Source organism: Drosophila suzukii, chromosome 2R (genome assembly GCF_043229965.1).
Source record: "Drosophila suzukii chromosome 2R, CBGP_Dsuzu_IsoJpt1.0, whole genome shotgun sequence".
Taxonomy (NCBI): domain Eukaryota; kingdom Metazoa; phylum Arthropoda; class Insecta; order Diptera; family Drosophilidae; genus Drosophila; species Drosophila suzukii.
Window position 1 is genome coordinate 7,545,097 of NC_092081.1, and position 16,886 is coordinate 7,561,982.

General features: G+C 40.1%; 1 protein-coding gene across 2 annotated transcripts in view; it reads left to right on the forward strand.

Annotated features, from left to right (window-relative positions):
* The window catches only part of LOC108009651 (uncharacterized), a 72,689-nt gene that overhangs the window by 46,456 nt on the left and 9,347 nt on the right, over positions 1-16,886 (forward strand). For both annotated transcript variants that reach the window (XM_017074165.4, XM_017074167.4), the window contains 3 exons: positions 494-546; positions 3,822-4,902; positions 5,433-6,947. In XM_017074165.4, the coding sequence (XP_016929654.3) occupies positions 3,916-4,902; positions 5,433-6,947 (2,502 nt within the window). In that variant the 5' untranslated portion in view covers positions 494-546; positions 3,822-3,915. The remainder of the gene's footprint in view (positions 1-493; positions 547-3,821; positions 4,903-5,432; positions 6,948-16,886) is intronic.

The window sequence follows — 16,886 nt, forward strand, 5'->3', positions numbered from 1 at the left end:
AAGGGCTTCCCAAAGTTGGTTCTATCGTTAGGTAACTTTAGGGGTTCATATACCAAGTCATATCGTTCTCAGAATATCAATTAGTTTATTTATAAAGAAGACATACCAATCACTTTTTCTTTTTCTTATAATATTAAGCTTAAAATATTTTTAGAAATATTCATAGCTTAATAGTTTTAGTAAAAACCATACCTATATAGTTCCATTTATTTTTATAAGTACTCACAACTAGGTAAATACTGAATAGTTCTGATAAAAATAGTCTCTATATATAGGTATAATATATATACTACCATCGTTATTCAATTTCCATTCTGATGTGAATGTCATTTCATGGCTAATTAACGTTGTTATACCAAAGTCTGCACATTTATTAACCTATTTATTTTATAAAAACTGTTTAAACTTTAATAAAATCCTTATGCAAATAACGCATAAATATTTAAGTATTTTTAATAAAAACTTATTTAAATTATTCCCCTTTTTTTTGCAGATTCATCGAGGAATTCTGGCTTTCTAGTGCATTTGCTGGCCATTTGAATTATGGTAAGTTTCGCTATTATTTATTTATTGATCGCCAGCGGTAATTGACTGAAATAATTCAGTGTTTTTGCCGCTCATTCGGTGGGGGCTCTTCATTAATTCCGTTTTGGCCAATTGACGTATGTCAATTAGTTGGCCAGCTGATGGCGATGATGATGACGATGATGATGAAAATAAAACAAAGCCCCATTTGTTGTTCGGGATTTGCGACTTGATTGCCTGATTTTTGCTGGCTGGAGATGAAGTTTCGTTGCATGTCATGATTGGGTGATTTGACAGTATCTCGGGGATATAATTAGCAGCGGATGTGGGCTGAATGAAGTGCAGATTGGGTATGGAAAACAATTGTCTGTTTTGCATTTGAGGCTTTCATCAATCTTCGTTCGGGATTCCCGGCTCCTCTGCTTAAATGGCGTTAAATGTAAATGTACAAAAGACAAATTTGGGGAATTCACAAAGTGCGCCAAAGGCGATTAATTTCGCCGGAGGAGAGAATTCAGGCAGTCAGTGTCAGCCGGGTGGCAAATGTGTCTTGTAGATGTCCACCCCCTTTGCACCAACCTCTCTTTACCTTGCAACCACCACCCACCCAACGCCCCCTTGCCCTTTGACCTGTCCCTGTAGCAACGCTTATGTGGGCGTGGGCAAGCAATTTATCTTTCACTTTTTTCCCTGCGCTGCGGCTTGTGGCTTCTCTTTTCGCTCTGCTTTTCTGGCACGGAAAAAGAAAGTCCTTCAGAGAAAAATCATATGAGCTTAGTACCACATACTACTTAATTATATTTACTTAATTTGTTCATTTTCGTGGTAATGAATGAGTCTAACCATAATGAAGTCCAACTAAAATTTTGTGGAATTATAAAAGTAAATAAGATGGTCATATAAGCTTAGTACCACATACTTTTTATTTATATTTATTTAATTTATTAATTTTTGTGATAATAATAAAACCCAGCTCAAGCTGTTTATTATCACAATAGTTAGTAACATGAAACGCTTTGTATTTTTAGTACTTATTTGTATGTTAAAAATAATGAAGATTAAATAAAATGTTTTATTTTTATATAAAAATTTATTTAAATTCAAAAATACTTAAAACAAATAATTTATCTTGAAAAAAACTAAGCGCCAATTAAAATAGTTTTAATCATATAGTCCTGAATATTTACACTTGTGTACCTATATATAAATTTAATTGTAGTATGCAAATTGTAATCTTTATTTCAAGTTACAAAATTTCTTCATTTTTTTAAGGTCATTTTAGTATTAAGTTAAAAATCAACTTGATATGTACTTTTTCTCTGTGTGGCTTTCTCAGTTTCTGAGTTGAGCTCCGCAATTATGCGTAATTCGCATTTTTTCGTTGCATACTTCGGTGCGTTGTGCTGATGCGGGAAGATGTGGGCCAGAAGGGGCCAAAGGGGCGGTGGCTAGGCGAAGGCATGCCAAAAATTAATATAGCCACATACCTCGAATGGTGGAGTGGCATGTGCAGCTTGAGCCAGCTGCGGATTCTGTTTCTGCTGCTGCCGTAATTAAGTTGAAATTAATGGAAAATTCCTGCAGGTTACCACCGAGTTCAGCGAAACAGTGTGGCCAAGGTGGGGGCTGATGTACGCAGAGAAACAGTGTGACCAACAGTAAGAATAAAAATCTAAAATAAGCTCGTCATTAAAAAATAATATTTTAAATGTATCAGTTATTATCCTGGCAATTGGTTTTTGTATCTAATAATTCGAACTCAATTTTAAAATTATTTTCGCTCAATTTAAAAGTTTATCCAATTTAAAATGCATCCTCCATTTTCAAAGCAAATAAGCACACACGGTTTTCGTGTATTTTCATTTATCTAAATCACCAAAAAACATATTTTTTGCATTATTATTTATCAATTTTCAGGCCTTGGGGAATAATTTCGGGCACACTGGCACTGGCACCTGACCGGGCTCAAAGCGGGAAATAACTTAATTGACTGGATGCAAATGGGACGGTAGATCCTCCAGAGACTTTTTCCCTCTCTGCTCTTTTATTCTGTTTTCCCAGCGAGGAGTTGGCAAATTGAAATTGGTTTCCTTGTCGCTGCATTGGCATCGCAATGCAAATTCCAGTTGTATAGTTTCGGCCGATTATTTGCCATTAAATTGGCCATGTATTGATGAAATTTTAAGGGATTAGTGGCGGCGGTAGTTGTTCGTGGCAAATGGCGAAAGGCCCCAGGAGAAATTCTCGCTATGATGGATGCGAATTCTCAATCAAATTGGACGCCCCATTGAACGTGAGCAACATTGAAAGCCACTTAATGTGGTTATGCTCTCATAATCCAATAACAATCATTCAGGGCCAAGCGAATCTCTAGATTTAGGCATCACTTTAATTGTGATCCATTGATTACCTGAATTCCTTCGGTCGTTCTAGCCCTTAGCCAGCTGGCACAAAGGAAAACTTTATTTGGGCAAATTAAATTCCTGAGGGAAAGCCCTGCACAATACCAAATTCTAATCAGAATGCAGAGCCCCCGATTCCCCTTCGGCCAATTGCCATAAATCCAATAAAGCCGTAAATGCAAATTCGGATGCAGCTGCCAGCAATCGAATGAAATTCGTAGAGGTAGCTGCCGTTTTTACAAGCGTAAAAGGGGATATCTGTTTTATAAAAATATAACTTGAACTCTAGGTTCATCCGTATCTAGTTAACTCCAAACTGGAATTTTTCAGTACTTAAATAAGACTTTGGTGACTATTGAATGAAATATGATAAAAGTGTTCTATGAATAAAAGTTCTGTAAAGTTGTTAAAGTGAACTTGTCATAGTTTATTATTTTAGCATATTGTTAAACGTGTGATTTTCCGCTGGCTAAATATTTGTTAAATCAAACCATAATAAGATTAAGGGTAAAATTAGTTATGATTTTATGATTTATACATATCATCGTCATCATAAAATGAAGAGAAAATCTTGAATATCTCTAGTTTTTCTCAACTCATGGTTTACAGTAAACAGATACTATGACCTACATCTTAGAGGGTCAGAAGGAAAGGTTTCAAATTTAAAGTGGTGTATCCCAACTACTTTGCCATAAGCTAGCTGTGCTTAAAGGTTATATATCTATGTAGCTTTGGGGTTAATAGTCAGATTCGTTCACAGAACTGCTCCAAAAATAACTTACGGAGTTCTCTTACTATTTTGAGATAAAAATAAATTTCAACTTTAAACTTGAAGCAAACCATCGATTGCCGTGTAACCCATTCTAATCGCTGTTTTGTTTCTTTTTCCGGCAGGCCTTCTTCAACGAGACTCTGCCGTCGCCAGCCACGGTTAGGCTGAGCACATCCTTCAACACAAGCCCCCAGATCGAGTGCAATCTGGTCCAGAATGCGGCCACCAATGGCGATGCCATCGATGCCAGCGTCGACGGGATTGCAGCCGATTGAAGTGCATCCGGTGCAGCAGGTGCACGCGCATGCCACGCCCTCCGATCCGCAGGATATTCACCAGGACCGGAGTCCACACAGCCATCACGCCAAACTGCCACCGCTGGAACTGCTGGTGGAGAACAAGATCAGCTACAGCAGCTACCAGCAGCACGCTAGGGATCTCAAGAATCAGAACCACAACCACAACCAGAACCAGAGCCACATCCACAACCAGAGCCACAATCAAAATCGTTCCAAGAGGAGCTCCCTGAGCAGTCCATCGTCCAGTGAGGATTGCGTGAGTGCTGCCAGGGCTAGTATCTTTGATGACGCCGCCGAGAACTTTGTGATCAACTTCCCCTCGGAATCGGCATCCTCGCAGCATTTACTGCCTCTGTCGGAGACGGTTCCATTGCTTACCCACATCGAGGCCACGGTGGTGGACAAACAGCGCTCCATAAGGCTGAATAAGAATAGTGCCTCGCTGATATTTACCAAGAAGGAACTGACCCAGGGAAACCAACATCATCAACATCATCATCATCACCAGCACAATCCTCACCAGCAGCAGTCGAGGCGTCAGCACCACAGCAGTTTGTACGGCGTTGGCAGGAAGCCCACCAAGCATCTGCCACCCACCAGAGGTCAGCATCAGAGACGCAGTCTGCCGCTTAGCTATAATAACAATCTGGTGACCACAGCTCCATCAGTAGGAGGCGGAGGAGTAGGAGCAGGAGCTGGTGTAGCCGGTGGAGCAGCTAAGCTTGTGCCGCTCAAGCAGCAGCATCAGCACCACGGAGCAGGCCACACGGCAACACCCACGGCGAACGTCGTTGTTCCTGGTGGAGCGGGAGCTGCGGCTCCGTCCGCCCGCAAGCAGCTCTCCTACTCCTGGTACGCGCCCGTCTACAGTGCTCTCGAGGAGGAGCTGGAGCAGGACTCGCGGGTGGGTGTCCTTTTGGTTTATGTATTTTACATACTTTAGTTAGCAGGCTTTTGACAAAAGTCTTTTATGCAGACAGTATGTAAAACAAATATTTTGTATACATAAAAGATAATCATAAAAGATCATTTAGGAAAGAAATAAGTGAATTATAATCTTATACTGACCCTGGTTTATAAATAACTTAAATAGGTAATAGAGTTAAGCCCAGTTACTTTCTTTCTATAAAAGCCATAAAGAGTCAGTCATCTAAAGTTGCCTACATACATACCTAAATATTGTTTCATATTTAAACGAAAAAAAAGTTGTAGAATCATGAAAAATAACTTAGGAAAGAAGCAAGTGTGTTATAATTTTACTGAGAGTCTAGCTTGTATAGTAAATAACCTAAATATATTTAAATTTCTAGAATTTTTTTGTAATACTAAAATTAAATAATACTAAAATTAAAATTAAATTAAGTCTACATTTTAAGAACCTATATTCAAGATTTCCAACCACCTACTAATCCCTCATGTTCTCTTTCCCCACAGGACTCCTCGCCAATCCACAATCTGGCCAACACAAAGCAGCACCAGCGCTCCGCCAGCCAAAAGGCCTCCACCGTCCTGCATGCCACGCCCCGCCACGACCACGCCCACGATTCCGCCGACGCCGAGACGGTTGCGCTCCTGGACACGCAGGCGCGCGGCAAGATCATCATTTCCTCGGCGAATGGCGATGGTGGCGGAGCAGGGGCAGGAGGTGGCAGCGGAGGAGGATCTGGAAACGGAGGAGCGCTGGTTGCCAATGGAGGAGGTGGTGGAGATCTGGAGAGCTCTCTGGGACTGTCCGGCGGTGGGCAGTTGCCTCGGCGGCGTCGCTTCGAGAACTTTCTCAAATCGCTGGTGGGACTCAAGGCGAGCAGCAGTCGCGGAGGAGGAGGTGTCTCTGGAGGTGGAGGCGGTGGCGGTGGCGGAGGAGGAGGAGCAGTTCCAGAACGAGAACGTCCTGCCTCGCCGGAAATTCGGATCACCCGCACTCCCTCCGAGCAGGATGTGGTGCTCCGGAATCCCTCTGGCCGTCAGCTAGCCAACGGCCAGGGGCGTGGCAGCCTGAGCATCAGCGGTTCGAGCAGCTCCTTGAATGTGGTCCAGCAGAAGATCTGGCACATCATGCGACGCGAGGGCAGCGCCAGCAGTCTGCGCCAGGAGAAGTCACAGTCGATTGTCCAGTACACGGGATTGCGAAAGTGCGAAACGGTCCTGGCCCTTACCCGGCAATCCCAATCGCATAATCATGTGCATGGCCTGAGCCAGAGTCGGAGCCAGGGACACTCCCTGGCTGTCCATGGCAGCGGGATCTTCAGCTCTGGAGGAGTGGAGCAAATCCGGCCCCTCAACCGACTGCGAAACAGTATGAACAGCATGAACGGTGTGGGTACTTGCTCACGCTGCTCCAGCCTGTTATCCCTGGCTGCCTCCGGATCACGTTACTCCCTGTCCAATGGCTTTGTACCACGGCCGGATTCGGCCTTCAATCCGCTGGAAGCTGGAGCCGGAGGGGAAGAGGAGCAGCGTCGCGCGCAGGAGCCGCACATCAATGTCAATGCCCAGATCCGACTTAGCGGTGGAGCAACTGCCAACTCGACCAGTCCCAGTCCGCCGTCCAATGTGACCACGGCCACGTTGCACTCCAGCTGCGGGAATAATCTGAATCAGGATGAGCTGCTGCCCACGTCGACGCCCGCGACCACGCCCACTGAGGCACCTGGTGCCGGGGAATTGGGACCCTTTGGCACCAATCATGCCTATCCGCTGACCGTGAGCTCCCTGCTCTCCATGGCCAGTGCGAATCAGGCGGCACAGGCCTGCTGCGTTCGAGATGGGATTGCACTGAAGCGACGCGAGATGCTCGCATCCGCCGATGTCACGCCCTCGCTGGGCACTCCGGCCACGCCCTCAACCACGCCCTTCCAGCCCTTCACCTGCAAGCTGTGCCTCATCGACGTGGAGGATGTGGGCGAGGCCATGGCGCTCCTTCAGTGCGGCTGCCAGTTCTGCATCGAGGTGAGTCTAGTTTCTAAAATCTTAAAAACAAAGTTTGAAGAAACTCTAGGCAATACTTGGAAACGCAGTGAGATAATGGGATTTATCTTTTTAAAAGTATTGTAAATTACTATATAATATTCAAAAGCCTTTTGTGTACTATACATAGTTTGAGATTTGAGTTTCAAGCATGATAAGAGATCTGTTGAAACTTTGACTTTTTATTTGGCCAACAATCATAAAAAATATAGGAAATAATATCGATTTTAAGTATAACATTGTCAATATGTATAACTGACGTCAATAATCGCTAGAATCTTTTAAAGTCGTTTATGTACTTAGATTGAACCTTGAAAGTGAGTTCCAATAAGACTTCTGCTAACTTTCTTCAGATTATTTGGCCAACAATCATAACAAGTCTAAAAACTTTCTGAGAAATAACATTTGTTTATATTATTTTCTAAATTTGTATAACTGATGTTCATTCATTACTAGAATCTTAAGATTCTTTTGTGTGAGAACCTTGAAATTTAGTTCCAAGCATAACAAGACATCTGTTAAAACTTGAATGGTATTGCCAAAGAACACATTTGTCTCTCACTTAAACCACAAAACTTAAAAAAGCGCTCAGGCAAACATCAGAAACAGATAAATGTGCTATTTAAAGCAATGACAAGTTGGTGAACAAAAGAAGAACACTGTTGCCAAAAAAATTATTAAAGCTGTCATGTTCACTTTTTGGTTCAGCAAAAGTTGTTCAAAAACATGGAAAACACAAAAGGTTAGGTGTTGAAAATGCTATTTGCGTAAAGTTTTTAGACAAAAACTTTGTTTAAGAGAAAAAAACAACCAAATACAAGTTGTAGAACACAACATCAGAATTTTAACAGATACCAATTACCAAAAAATTGGCAGGGAGATGAACTTTTTTGGAAGGACATTCTAATATTTCTAGCTTTGTGCCAGTACTAGGATATTTATGCGATAATAATTTCCATTCGACTTTGCGGCTTAAGATAAAATTGTGATTTTATTTGCCCGCAACCGAAATAAAAAATAAGATGGGATATACCTCTAAGCCGCAGAAAGATTTCCTTGTGGTTTTCCCCCGCTTCCCAACTTATCGATTGGGCACTCACATATGTTGGCTTTCTTATTAGGATCTTCACCCTCCCCATTTTCCGGCGGGTTTTCCTGTGCTTTTCCTTTTCCTCCAGGTGCACCAATGGGGAAAATTGAAAAATGACGCACAGGCAGACGCAATATTTCGCAAGTGTTAGGAGCGAGTTGCTGGCTGGCAGCTTAACCCAAAGCTGAATGCTGGGCATAAATAAACAGAAAAGCCAAATGTATTTTCTGATATTTGATAACTTTACGTTTATAGATTAAGTTTGCACATGTTGCGATATTTTCTGCTTAAATTGTTGTTTAAATTCAGAATGTTTTTGGGCAATGAAAGTTGTAACATTTGCCCGCAGCTTAAATTCGGCTTAGCAAATTCCGTTTTGTAATCACTTTAAATACTGTGGGATTTTTGTAAAAGGATGGAATTAAATTTGTGCTATTTTTTTTACAGGCAAAGCTATTTCTGATTTGAAAACATAAGCTCAGGGGATTAAGTTGTAAATGCATTTAAAGCTTATTTACATAAAATTCAATGATAGGGTATAAATTAGATAAATCTGCCATATTAACAAACGTTTATGTTATCAGAGCCTGAAAGCTGTTCTTAATTAATAATGTCCCCAGGAAATTAAAAGCAAAACTATGTCTTAGTCAAGCTTGAAATGTATAAAGAAATTTCCTTTAATATCTTTGGCCATTTTCCACGGCCTGCAGCCAACGATGTTTTTCTACATCAGCGAAAAGAAAATATTAAGCTGCATTTGCAAAGCTAATCCACATCATCATCTGCATCTGCATCTGCATCAGCATCAGCCTCATTTATTCCCTCAATTTGCATAGCAATTTGCTCGAGGAGGGGAAATATGGAAGGAAGTCGTCAGCAAGGGGTTAATGCAGCAAGGTGACTCATCTGGCTCAGCATTTCCTTTCATTTTTCCGCCGCTGCAAAGTAATTTCAGCAAAATGCGCTGCGTATCCTGGGCGTCCTGTTCGTCCTGGTTTCGTCCTGCTTTCGCACTCACAAAAGCCAAATCCCCAGACTCCGGGACTGGGACTCCTGCTGCCTTTACTTTACTTTTGCCATAAACAAATTGCATTTGTCTTGGAGGGGCAACAGGAACAGGAAAAAGGAGGGCCTGGCACAAATTGCATAAAGCATTTTAAATAATTAAGTAAATGATTGTGGAAGTGCAGCAGAGAGCACAAAGCTACAAAGGCAAATGTGTATTACAATTTTCGGCTGCCAGGGAATCTAATTTCATGTATCTAATGTCGGGGATAATTCATTCTTAAGCATAAATAAATTAGGCAACATTCACACGTAAGAACTGCTAAGAAAGAAACTGAAGGAAAGAGGGTACACTGACAAAAAAAAAATACTGATTAAAATTAAAAAAAAAATGATAAAATGGTTCTTTGATCAAGTTAGATATACCTTAAAAAAGTGAAACATTCCTAGATTTCAAATTATTTTGATAGCACACATCAACAAATTTTAACTTGTTAAATTCAAGGTGCTGTAAAGGTTATAAACTTAAACAAGGCTAGAATCAAGGAACCATAGATACTGTAAGCGTAACCCAATTTCAAGAGCAAAACGTTCTTGAAAATGACACTCTAAGTCTTGCTATTATAAGTTGCTTTTTCATCAGTTTACTTTAATTCCATTCAGCTAGTCAAAAGTTAATCAAATGTCATAAGGCCTTAACTAACTTGTGAAATTCAAGGAACCACAAATAGGATAAACACAAGCTTAATTTCAAGAACCAAACACTCTTGAAAATGATACTTCCATTCAGATGTTTACTTTTCTTCAGTGCAGTAGAAGGGAAAATAAAATAAACTTTCGGCAACACTAGACGAAGGCACTAAATAAGCTGGCTTCATTTTCTCGATTTGCTTGCTTCTCGTGTTGCTCAACTTGTGTGTGCAGGTGAAATTTATTACACGCACCCTCCTCGTGGAACACCTGGATGGGATGGTGGGAACATGTCCGCCGGCAGGACGTGAGGACCACGCCCCCGGCTCAGCTCAGCTCAGCTCAACCTTCCCCGAGGAACTTCCGGCTACGTGTCTAATGGCTACAGATGTACTGCCATGTCTTCGTGTCCTGGCCAGGACCATTTGTCAACTTTAAACTAAACTGCTGCCATCCGTGGAGCTTCCACTCTGTTTGCCCTTGTGGTCTTTCTACCATCTTTTTTCCACTCTTGTTTGAGCCGCAAATTATTGCCAAACATTGCTCATACGCAGCGGTGGCCGCATTCGCCTAATTGAAAACCAAACGAACGAAATTTCAATGCAAACAGCATTTTCATTTGTTTACTTTAGTGCTCTTGTCTCTCCTTCCGCCCTGATGATGTCCCCATCTCGCTCCATATAACATTTACGATTCACTGAGTTGACAAATTTTCCGCTCTTTGCTATAGTAAAAAAAACAAGAAAAATAAGAAAATACTAGTCAGACATCAACAAAATGGCCAGAACAGCACAATCCTCGGTGAAAAAGAAAAAAAAGAATGATATTGCACTATGAAACGGTATGTCACTCTTATGCAGCATCATCATAATTCACGTTTAGTCTGGGGCCCACACACCCAAGGCAAATGGTTGATAAATGCTATATAAATTGAGCTTGGGTTGCTGCTCCCGGGGGAAAGTTTCGCCGCAGATTCATATCTTTATGGGGTTTCGGTTGACGGTCTCGTATTTGTCGCTTTGCCATTAATTCTTATCGCTGATATGGAGAAATGGCAGCTCGATATGGTATTTATTAAAGATAAACAAGAAAAAAGCATAGCAAGGGTAAATTAAGTGAGTTTTGTTTCAATTTCCATTGATAACAATTTTAAAAAAGATCTTATGGGTATTCTGAGCAGTTTTTATATCAAGACCAACAAAAATTGTGCTTTAGAGACATTAAAGATGGACCCATTTAAAAAATTTGTCAAATATTTTATTTAGATTAATTTATGTTCTTAATCATAAGTAGTATTATGCCCTTTTTATAATACTACGATTTTTTTCTGATAAGTTCATATTTTCAAACATAAGTAGTATTACACTCTCTATAAGGATTTTCATTTTTCACAATTTCTCTGGAGTGTTATATGCCAAGGTGAATATTTGTTTGTATAACAAGACCCTTGGGGAAAATATTTTTGGTTTAAGGGTTATTTTAAACGGAACCCATTAAAAAAAAGGTTAAATATTTTATTCAGATTAGTTCATGTTCTCAATAATAAGTAACATTATACACTTTTCATAATACTTTGATTTTATTTAGATTAATTCATGGTTTTAAACATGAGTAGCATTCCATTTTTTCTATGAAACTTTGATTTTCATTTTGGACAATTTCACTGGATTGTGATTTGCCCATTTTTTGTGCGCTCCTCGCGCAGTTCAAATATTTTGCAACTGGCTTGCCAAGAGCAAACTCTTCACGTGGCACTCATAGTTCTCATGGCTGCCCCATCCATCTGCATGTTACATCACGGCATCATGGGGATGGGGCCAAACGTGGTGGATGCGAGCTGCTCCTCCGCTGACTGCGCATGAAAAATGGCGACGCTTATTAAACATGCTCGAATGGACGGCACAACGCATCCCGATGACGCGGGAGTGGCGCTGGAAGAGCACTAAACTGGTACGAATTTATGCACCAGCGATGAGGTTTAAACTCTGCCATTTGATGTGCCACCAAACGGGGGGGAAGGGGCAGGGTTAAAGTGGTTTGGGGCGTGGTTGGTGGTGCGGATTTTTATGAGCACCACTACCACTAGCTCTCATTATTGTGTGTGCGTGTGTGTAATGAATTTAGAATAACAAGAGATCCTACAACATTCAGTGGGTCAGGAGGAGTCGTACGATGGGAGCCAGACAAAGTCATCGTCTGGCCTTAATTTCGTGTCCCTTTCTGTCGGTTTGGATGCCCACTTAGACTCGGGATCACGGACCTCGGGTTAAGTTAATGTTAAAGTTGAGGTTAAAGTTTTTCGAGGCGAGAGATAGAAGCTGTAACTCTATTCAGGAGTGTAATCATATTGTTTTAGCGACTGCGACTGACCATTTGGACTTGGGTTTACGTACTACTGGTTAAGTTAGAGTAACGGTTAAAGTTTTTCGAGGTTACACAAAGTAGAAGCTCAATTTTTGTAATGGGATGTATGTTACTCCTTTAGCGAGTTTTTATACCCACATGGAACTTGGATCACAGTCCACGGGTTAAGGTCATTTTAAAGTCAAAGTTAAAGTTAAAGTTAAGGTAAAATATTTCCGGGCGTCAAAAAATTGAAATCTATTTATGGTTGTCACTGATTTCTATAAAGGGATGTCATATTCACTCAGCGACTTTGAATGCCCACTTGGAACTGAAATCACGAAGTATAGGTTAAGTTAAAGTCAAAGTAAAGGTTAAAGTTTACACAGGGGCCACAAAGAAGGCAACTTATTTATGATTGCAGCAGATTTCCCTTGTAAGGATTTCACTATGAAGCCAAAGTCCTCATAATTGTTTAGTTTTATAATATTTGTTGCCTTTTAAAGAATTTTTCCGTCATCTTGGTCCTTAAATTATATGTTTTTTACACACCTGTGTTGGCATTATTGAAAAGTCTTTTGCCTTTGGTTTGAGGGCGTTTTCTATTTGTTTAGCTCACATTTCGTTTCTGCAGGGAAAGAGCCTCATTTTGCAATTTGTTTGTTGCTGTGCAGTGCAGCTCCTTTCATTACTGAATGCTGCAGGACTCTCCCGTTTCGGTTTCCTTTTTGTGTTAATTGAGCTGCTCGGCTGCTGTTCCTGCTGCCTTTTCCGATGGCCACAAGCTGAAAAGTAAATTAACACGGAAAAAGGCGAGCCTGAAACAGGAGCAGCCACCTGACTGTACCATAAACGCTGCGTATACGTAATATGCTCTATATGGCGCACATGTGTGAATGGAATTTACAGTGGTGGAACCCCCTTCGTTTCACAGTGGCAGGATGTTTAAAAAAGGGGAACCACCGTCTGCGGTGGTTCTACACGAGATGGGGGCATTCAAAGGGAAAAGCCAAGCGAAACAACACGCGAGCAATTAAAATGCTCAGCAACAAATTGCTATCAAGTACTCAAAATTCAAAAGAGAAGATACAACCCTGTGTGAGAAAGAGAAGGAAGCTGTGAGTGTAAAAGAGAAGGAAAATTGGGACAGGATTTATACATAAACAAATAAAAAGCCACCACAATTTCAGTGAAGATTGATTAAAGCTGGAAGGACTAAAGAAATTTTAATTTAGTGTGGGTTTTTTATAAATTTTAAAAATATCAAATGTTGCTTTAAATTCCTATTTAAATTCCAACATTTTTCTTTTATTGTAACTTGATTTTTCAGTCGACAGACAGTTGTCATTAAAAGAGCTCAATTTAAATGTCTCGCAGAAAAAGCCCCAAAAGTAGGATCAGACTTTACAATCTCTTTACTGTCCTTGGCCTTCCTTAATTTCGTATTTGATTTATAAATTTATGAGAGACAAGGGCTGAAATGATTTCATTTAGATTTACTCCCGCCAGAAATTGGCGCCCCATTGTTCAGACTTTTTCCCCATAACCATGTTGGGGTATCCCAATGAAAAGCCAGTGGAAATTTATGGCTGCCAGCGAAGAAGACTGGCTCAAGACGAAGACATTCGCCATGGGAAAGTGGGGCCAAAGACTCGCTGGGGTCTCGGCTCGTAATTGCAGTCAACATTTTAGCGTTTTCAAGCAAAGCGAGAAAACAAATAAAAATAAAAATAAAAAAAGCAAAGGGGAGCACGTGACTGGCATGGAAACCATTGGGGTGGGGGGCTGTGACCTCCAACCCCTATCTCCTATATTTCGCTTTCCACATACCACCCCCATCCCATTTTTTCTCTCTGTATCTGCCAGAAAAAAACAAAATACTTGTAAAATGTAAATGTTTATGGCTGGAGAGGCGCGAGAAAAGAGCTCTTGAAATGGCCTGTAACTATGGTGGAAAAAAGTGCACTGGAAAATATTAAATATAAATACAGAAAAAAGGCGGAAAAATATTTGTAGATTTCAATGAAATTTCCTAATTTGTGGTAAGAGGAATTTCTAGATTTCAGACTTGATTATTTTAAAAACCACCCGAAATCGCAATAATTATAAGGTAATATATACAAACCTTTAAAAGCCTAAAAAATATTTTTGTTGCAGTCGATAAATTTTTTTTATCGAAAATCGATTTCTTGGAGTGCAACCTTTCTTTCAATTGGAAAATTTTATTTTTATAAGTTCAGGATTATAAGTCAATAAGTTAACCTTTTCCACTCCAACTTGTCAACGCTTAAGGCATTTTAAGTTTTATTTTATTATAATTACAAATAAATTCTTAAAAACCATTATTAACAATTTAAACAAAATCTCTGTTTAGTTAAGCTTTGCAATATTTCTGAGTGCAATCATTCCCCTCTTTCACTTTTGGTTATGAACTTGTTGACGTTTTCGGTTTGGTTTTCGCCCTTCTTGGCAATGCAAAAACCCCCTTGGGACGCATAGAAGTGGCGAAGAGGAGACGAAAGCAATTTCCGGTCGGGTCAGCCATTTTCCCTTGCTCTGCGCGTCATTTCCGGTTTCTCAGTTTCCATCATCAGTTGTTGCTTCTTTGCGAGCGCATTTAAATTAAAGTGTTTTTTCGGCCACAAGCATTAGGCTAACGTGTGGAAAATTGGCCAAATCCGTTTGAACATTTTGGCGCCTTATTTTCTGTTTTATTTGCTGCTCATTTCGTATGCTAATGTGTGCGTCAATAATGAATTGTTTCTCTTCTGTTCTTTTTTTTTTGGCTAGCTTAAGAGGAAAGAAATTGAAATTGGAATTTTGGGCTCGTAGCAAATTGGCTGGCAAATGTTTGCTTGCCCTTTGTTCAGTTTGTCGAGCGATTAATGCGGCAAATTGGCAGTGAAATTGCGGCCCGGCCGAGGGTCAAAGGTTGCCCCATGTCCTCATCATTTGTGGCTGTGTCTTTTTGACCCTGTTGTGTGTGGCTGTGTGTGTTTTTGGTCTGGTCTGGACAGAACGGAAGTGTTGGGTTTATCGCAACGGAAGTGGACAACTGCATTGGTCAGTAGTTGGCTGGGCCATGTAGTCCTCGGTCCTGTAATCGTCCGTTCGGCCAGCTTAGATTGCTCAATTGCGAATGGTCAGCCAGGCATTCTGGCTAAAAGCCATCCGGGAAAGGCCCAAATGCTTTGGCCACTTAATGAGTGGCATGTGGTCGCTGGCATTTGCAGTCATGTTGGCCAGGCCACTGATTGTTGCAGGGGCTCTGGTTTTTCGGTTAAAAGTTGGCTGAAAACAGGGCCAAATCAAATCCAGTTCAATTTGGTACACTTTCAGCTAGCCTTGAACTTCTCGTGAAGTCGAAACCTGCTGCTTTTTCATTAACTTTGAACTCAATAATTGATTTCTGCTGAAATGTTTGCTAAAAGGTATTGACTTATTCTTATCGAAATGCAGAAAATTATTTGGATTGCTGACTTTCTTAATTAGATTTTGAGACGTTTGTCTATGGAGTTTTGTTGATATTTAATTAAAGATTTTTTAAAAAAGCTTTATACATAAACCAATTACATAAAATAAATATTTTTAAAGGTCTTAAGATGATTAAAACTTTACTAGTCAAAACAAATGCCTGCATTTGAGTTTCTACTTTTTTAATTCATATTAGAATAAAAAACAAGAACGTAGCAATTAATAAATAACATATTGAACTGCCTATTTAATGGAAAATATTTAAATCAAGGTAGAAAATATTAGATTCTATATTAGCTATATTTGCTTCAAACATTTGATGTCCCTAAATCAAAGTTTGAAAATCTTTAACTAACTATGATTGTTAAATTTATTATTTCCATATTTGGAAAAATCAAAAATGCAGGAAAAATCAAAGGAAAGAATATTTAAATTGAATTCCATTTTTGTTCAATGATGGTCTAATATAACGTTTTGCTAGAAATACATTAGATTATTTACCCCTGGCTATTTTCTATTAATATAGAACTGCATTATATTAAATATACTGAAAAATCGGTTTATCTATTGAAGTTTATTTAAATTACCTGCCACGATAACCCTCAAAGGAACAGAACTTTTAAATTAACTTTTGGAATGTTGCAAGTCAAGAAATACCAAGTCGGGAAATCGCTTTCGCTGTTTGTTTTGTGGAAATTCTGGTAGTTTAACCTGTGGTGGCCTAGTTAACCCTTATGCTGACGATGCCGCAGGCTCTGATTGGAAGTGGAAATTCCGCTGACCGGGCTTAAATCGGAAAATCTAACAATGAACGTATTTAAACCTTTGTTCGTGGTTGCTGTAGATGATGTGGCTGGCATTGTATAAAGCCGTCTTTGGACCAACAACATGCCACAAATCTTCTGCTGGCCCAAAATGCCATTGGCTTACTTATCAGCTAGATTCCAGCATTGCGAACTCTGCAATACCCAAAACTTTTACAAGGATATTCATACTTTTGCTCTCATATTTGATGACATGCAGTGCAGTTTGCTTTTCGCTCTTGCGAAACAAGTTGCAAACAAGCACAAAACTTTGGAAACGCAGGAAAAGTTATTCCTCGAATGGAAACCGCTACTTGCTATTTTCCTTACGACTTCTTTTAATATTTATACTTTTTGTTGCCCGAGACGCTTTTCGGTATTTTATAGTGGGACAGGCAACCGAAGTTGGCCGCCGCACAAAAGTTTAGACTTTGTCGAATCTAACTGAAAAATGTAGAGGGATTTTCCCAGAACCCCCCCTCCCCCTCACATCTTTTTGTGGCACATGAGCAAATA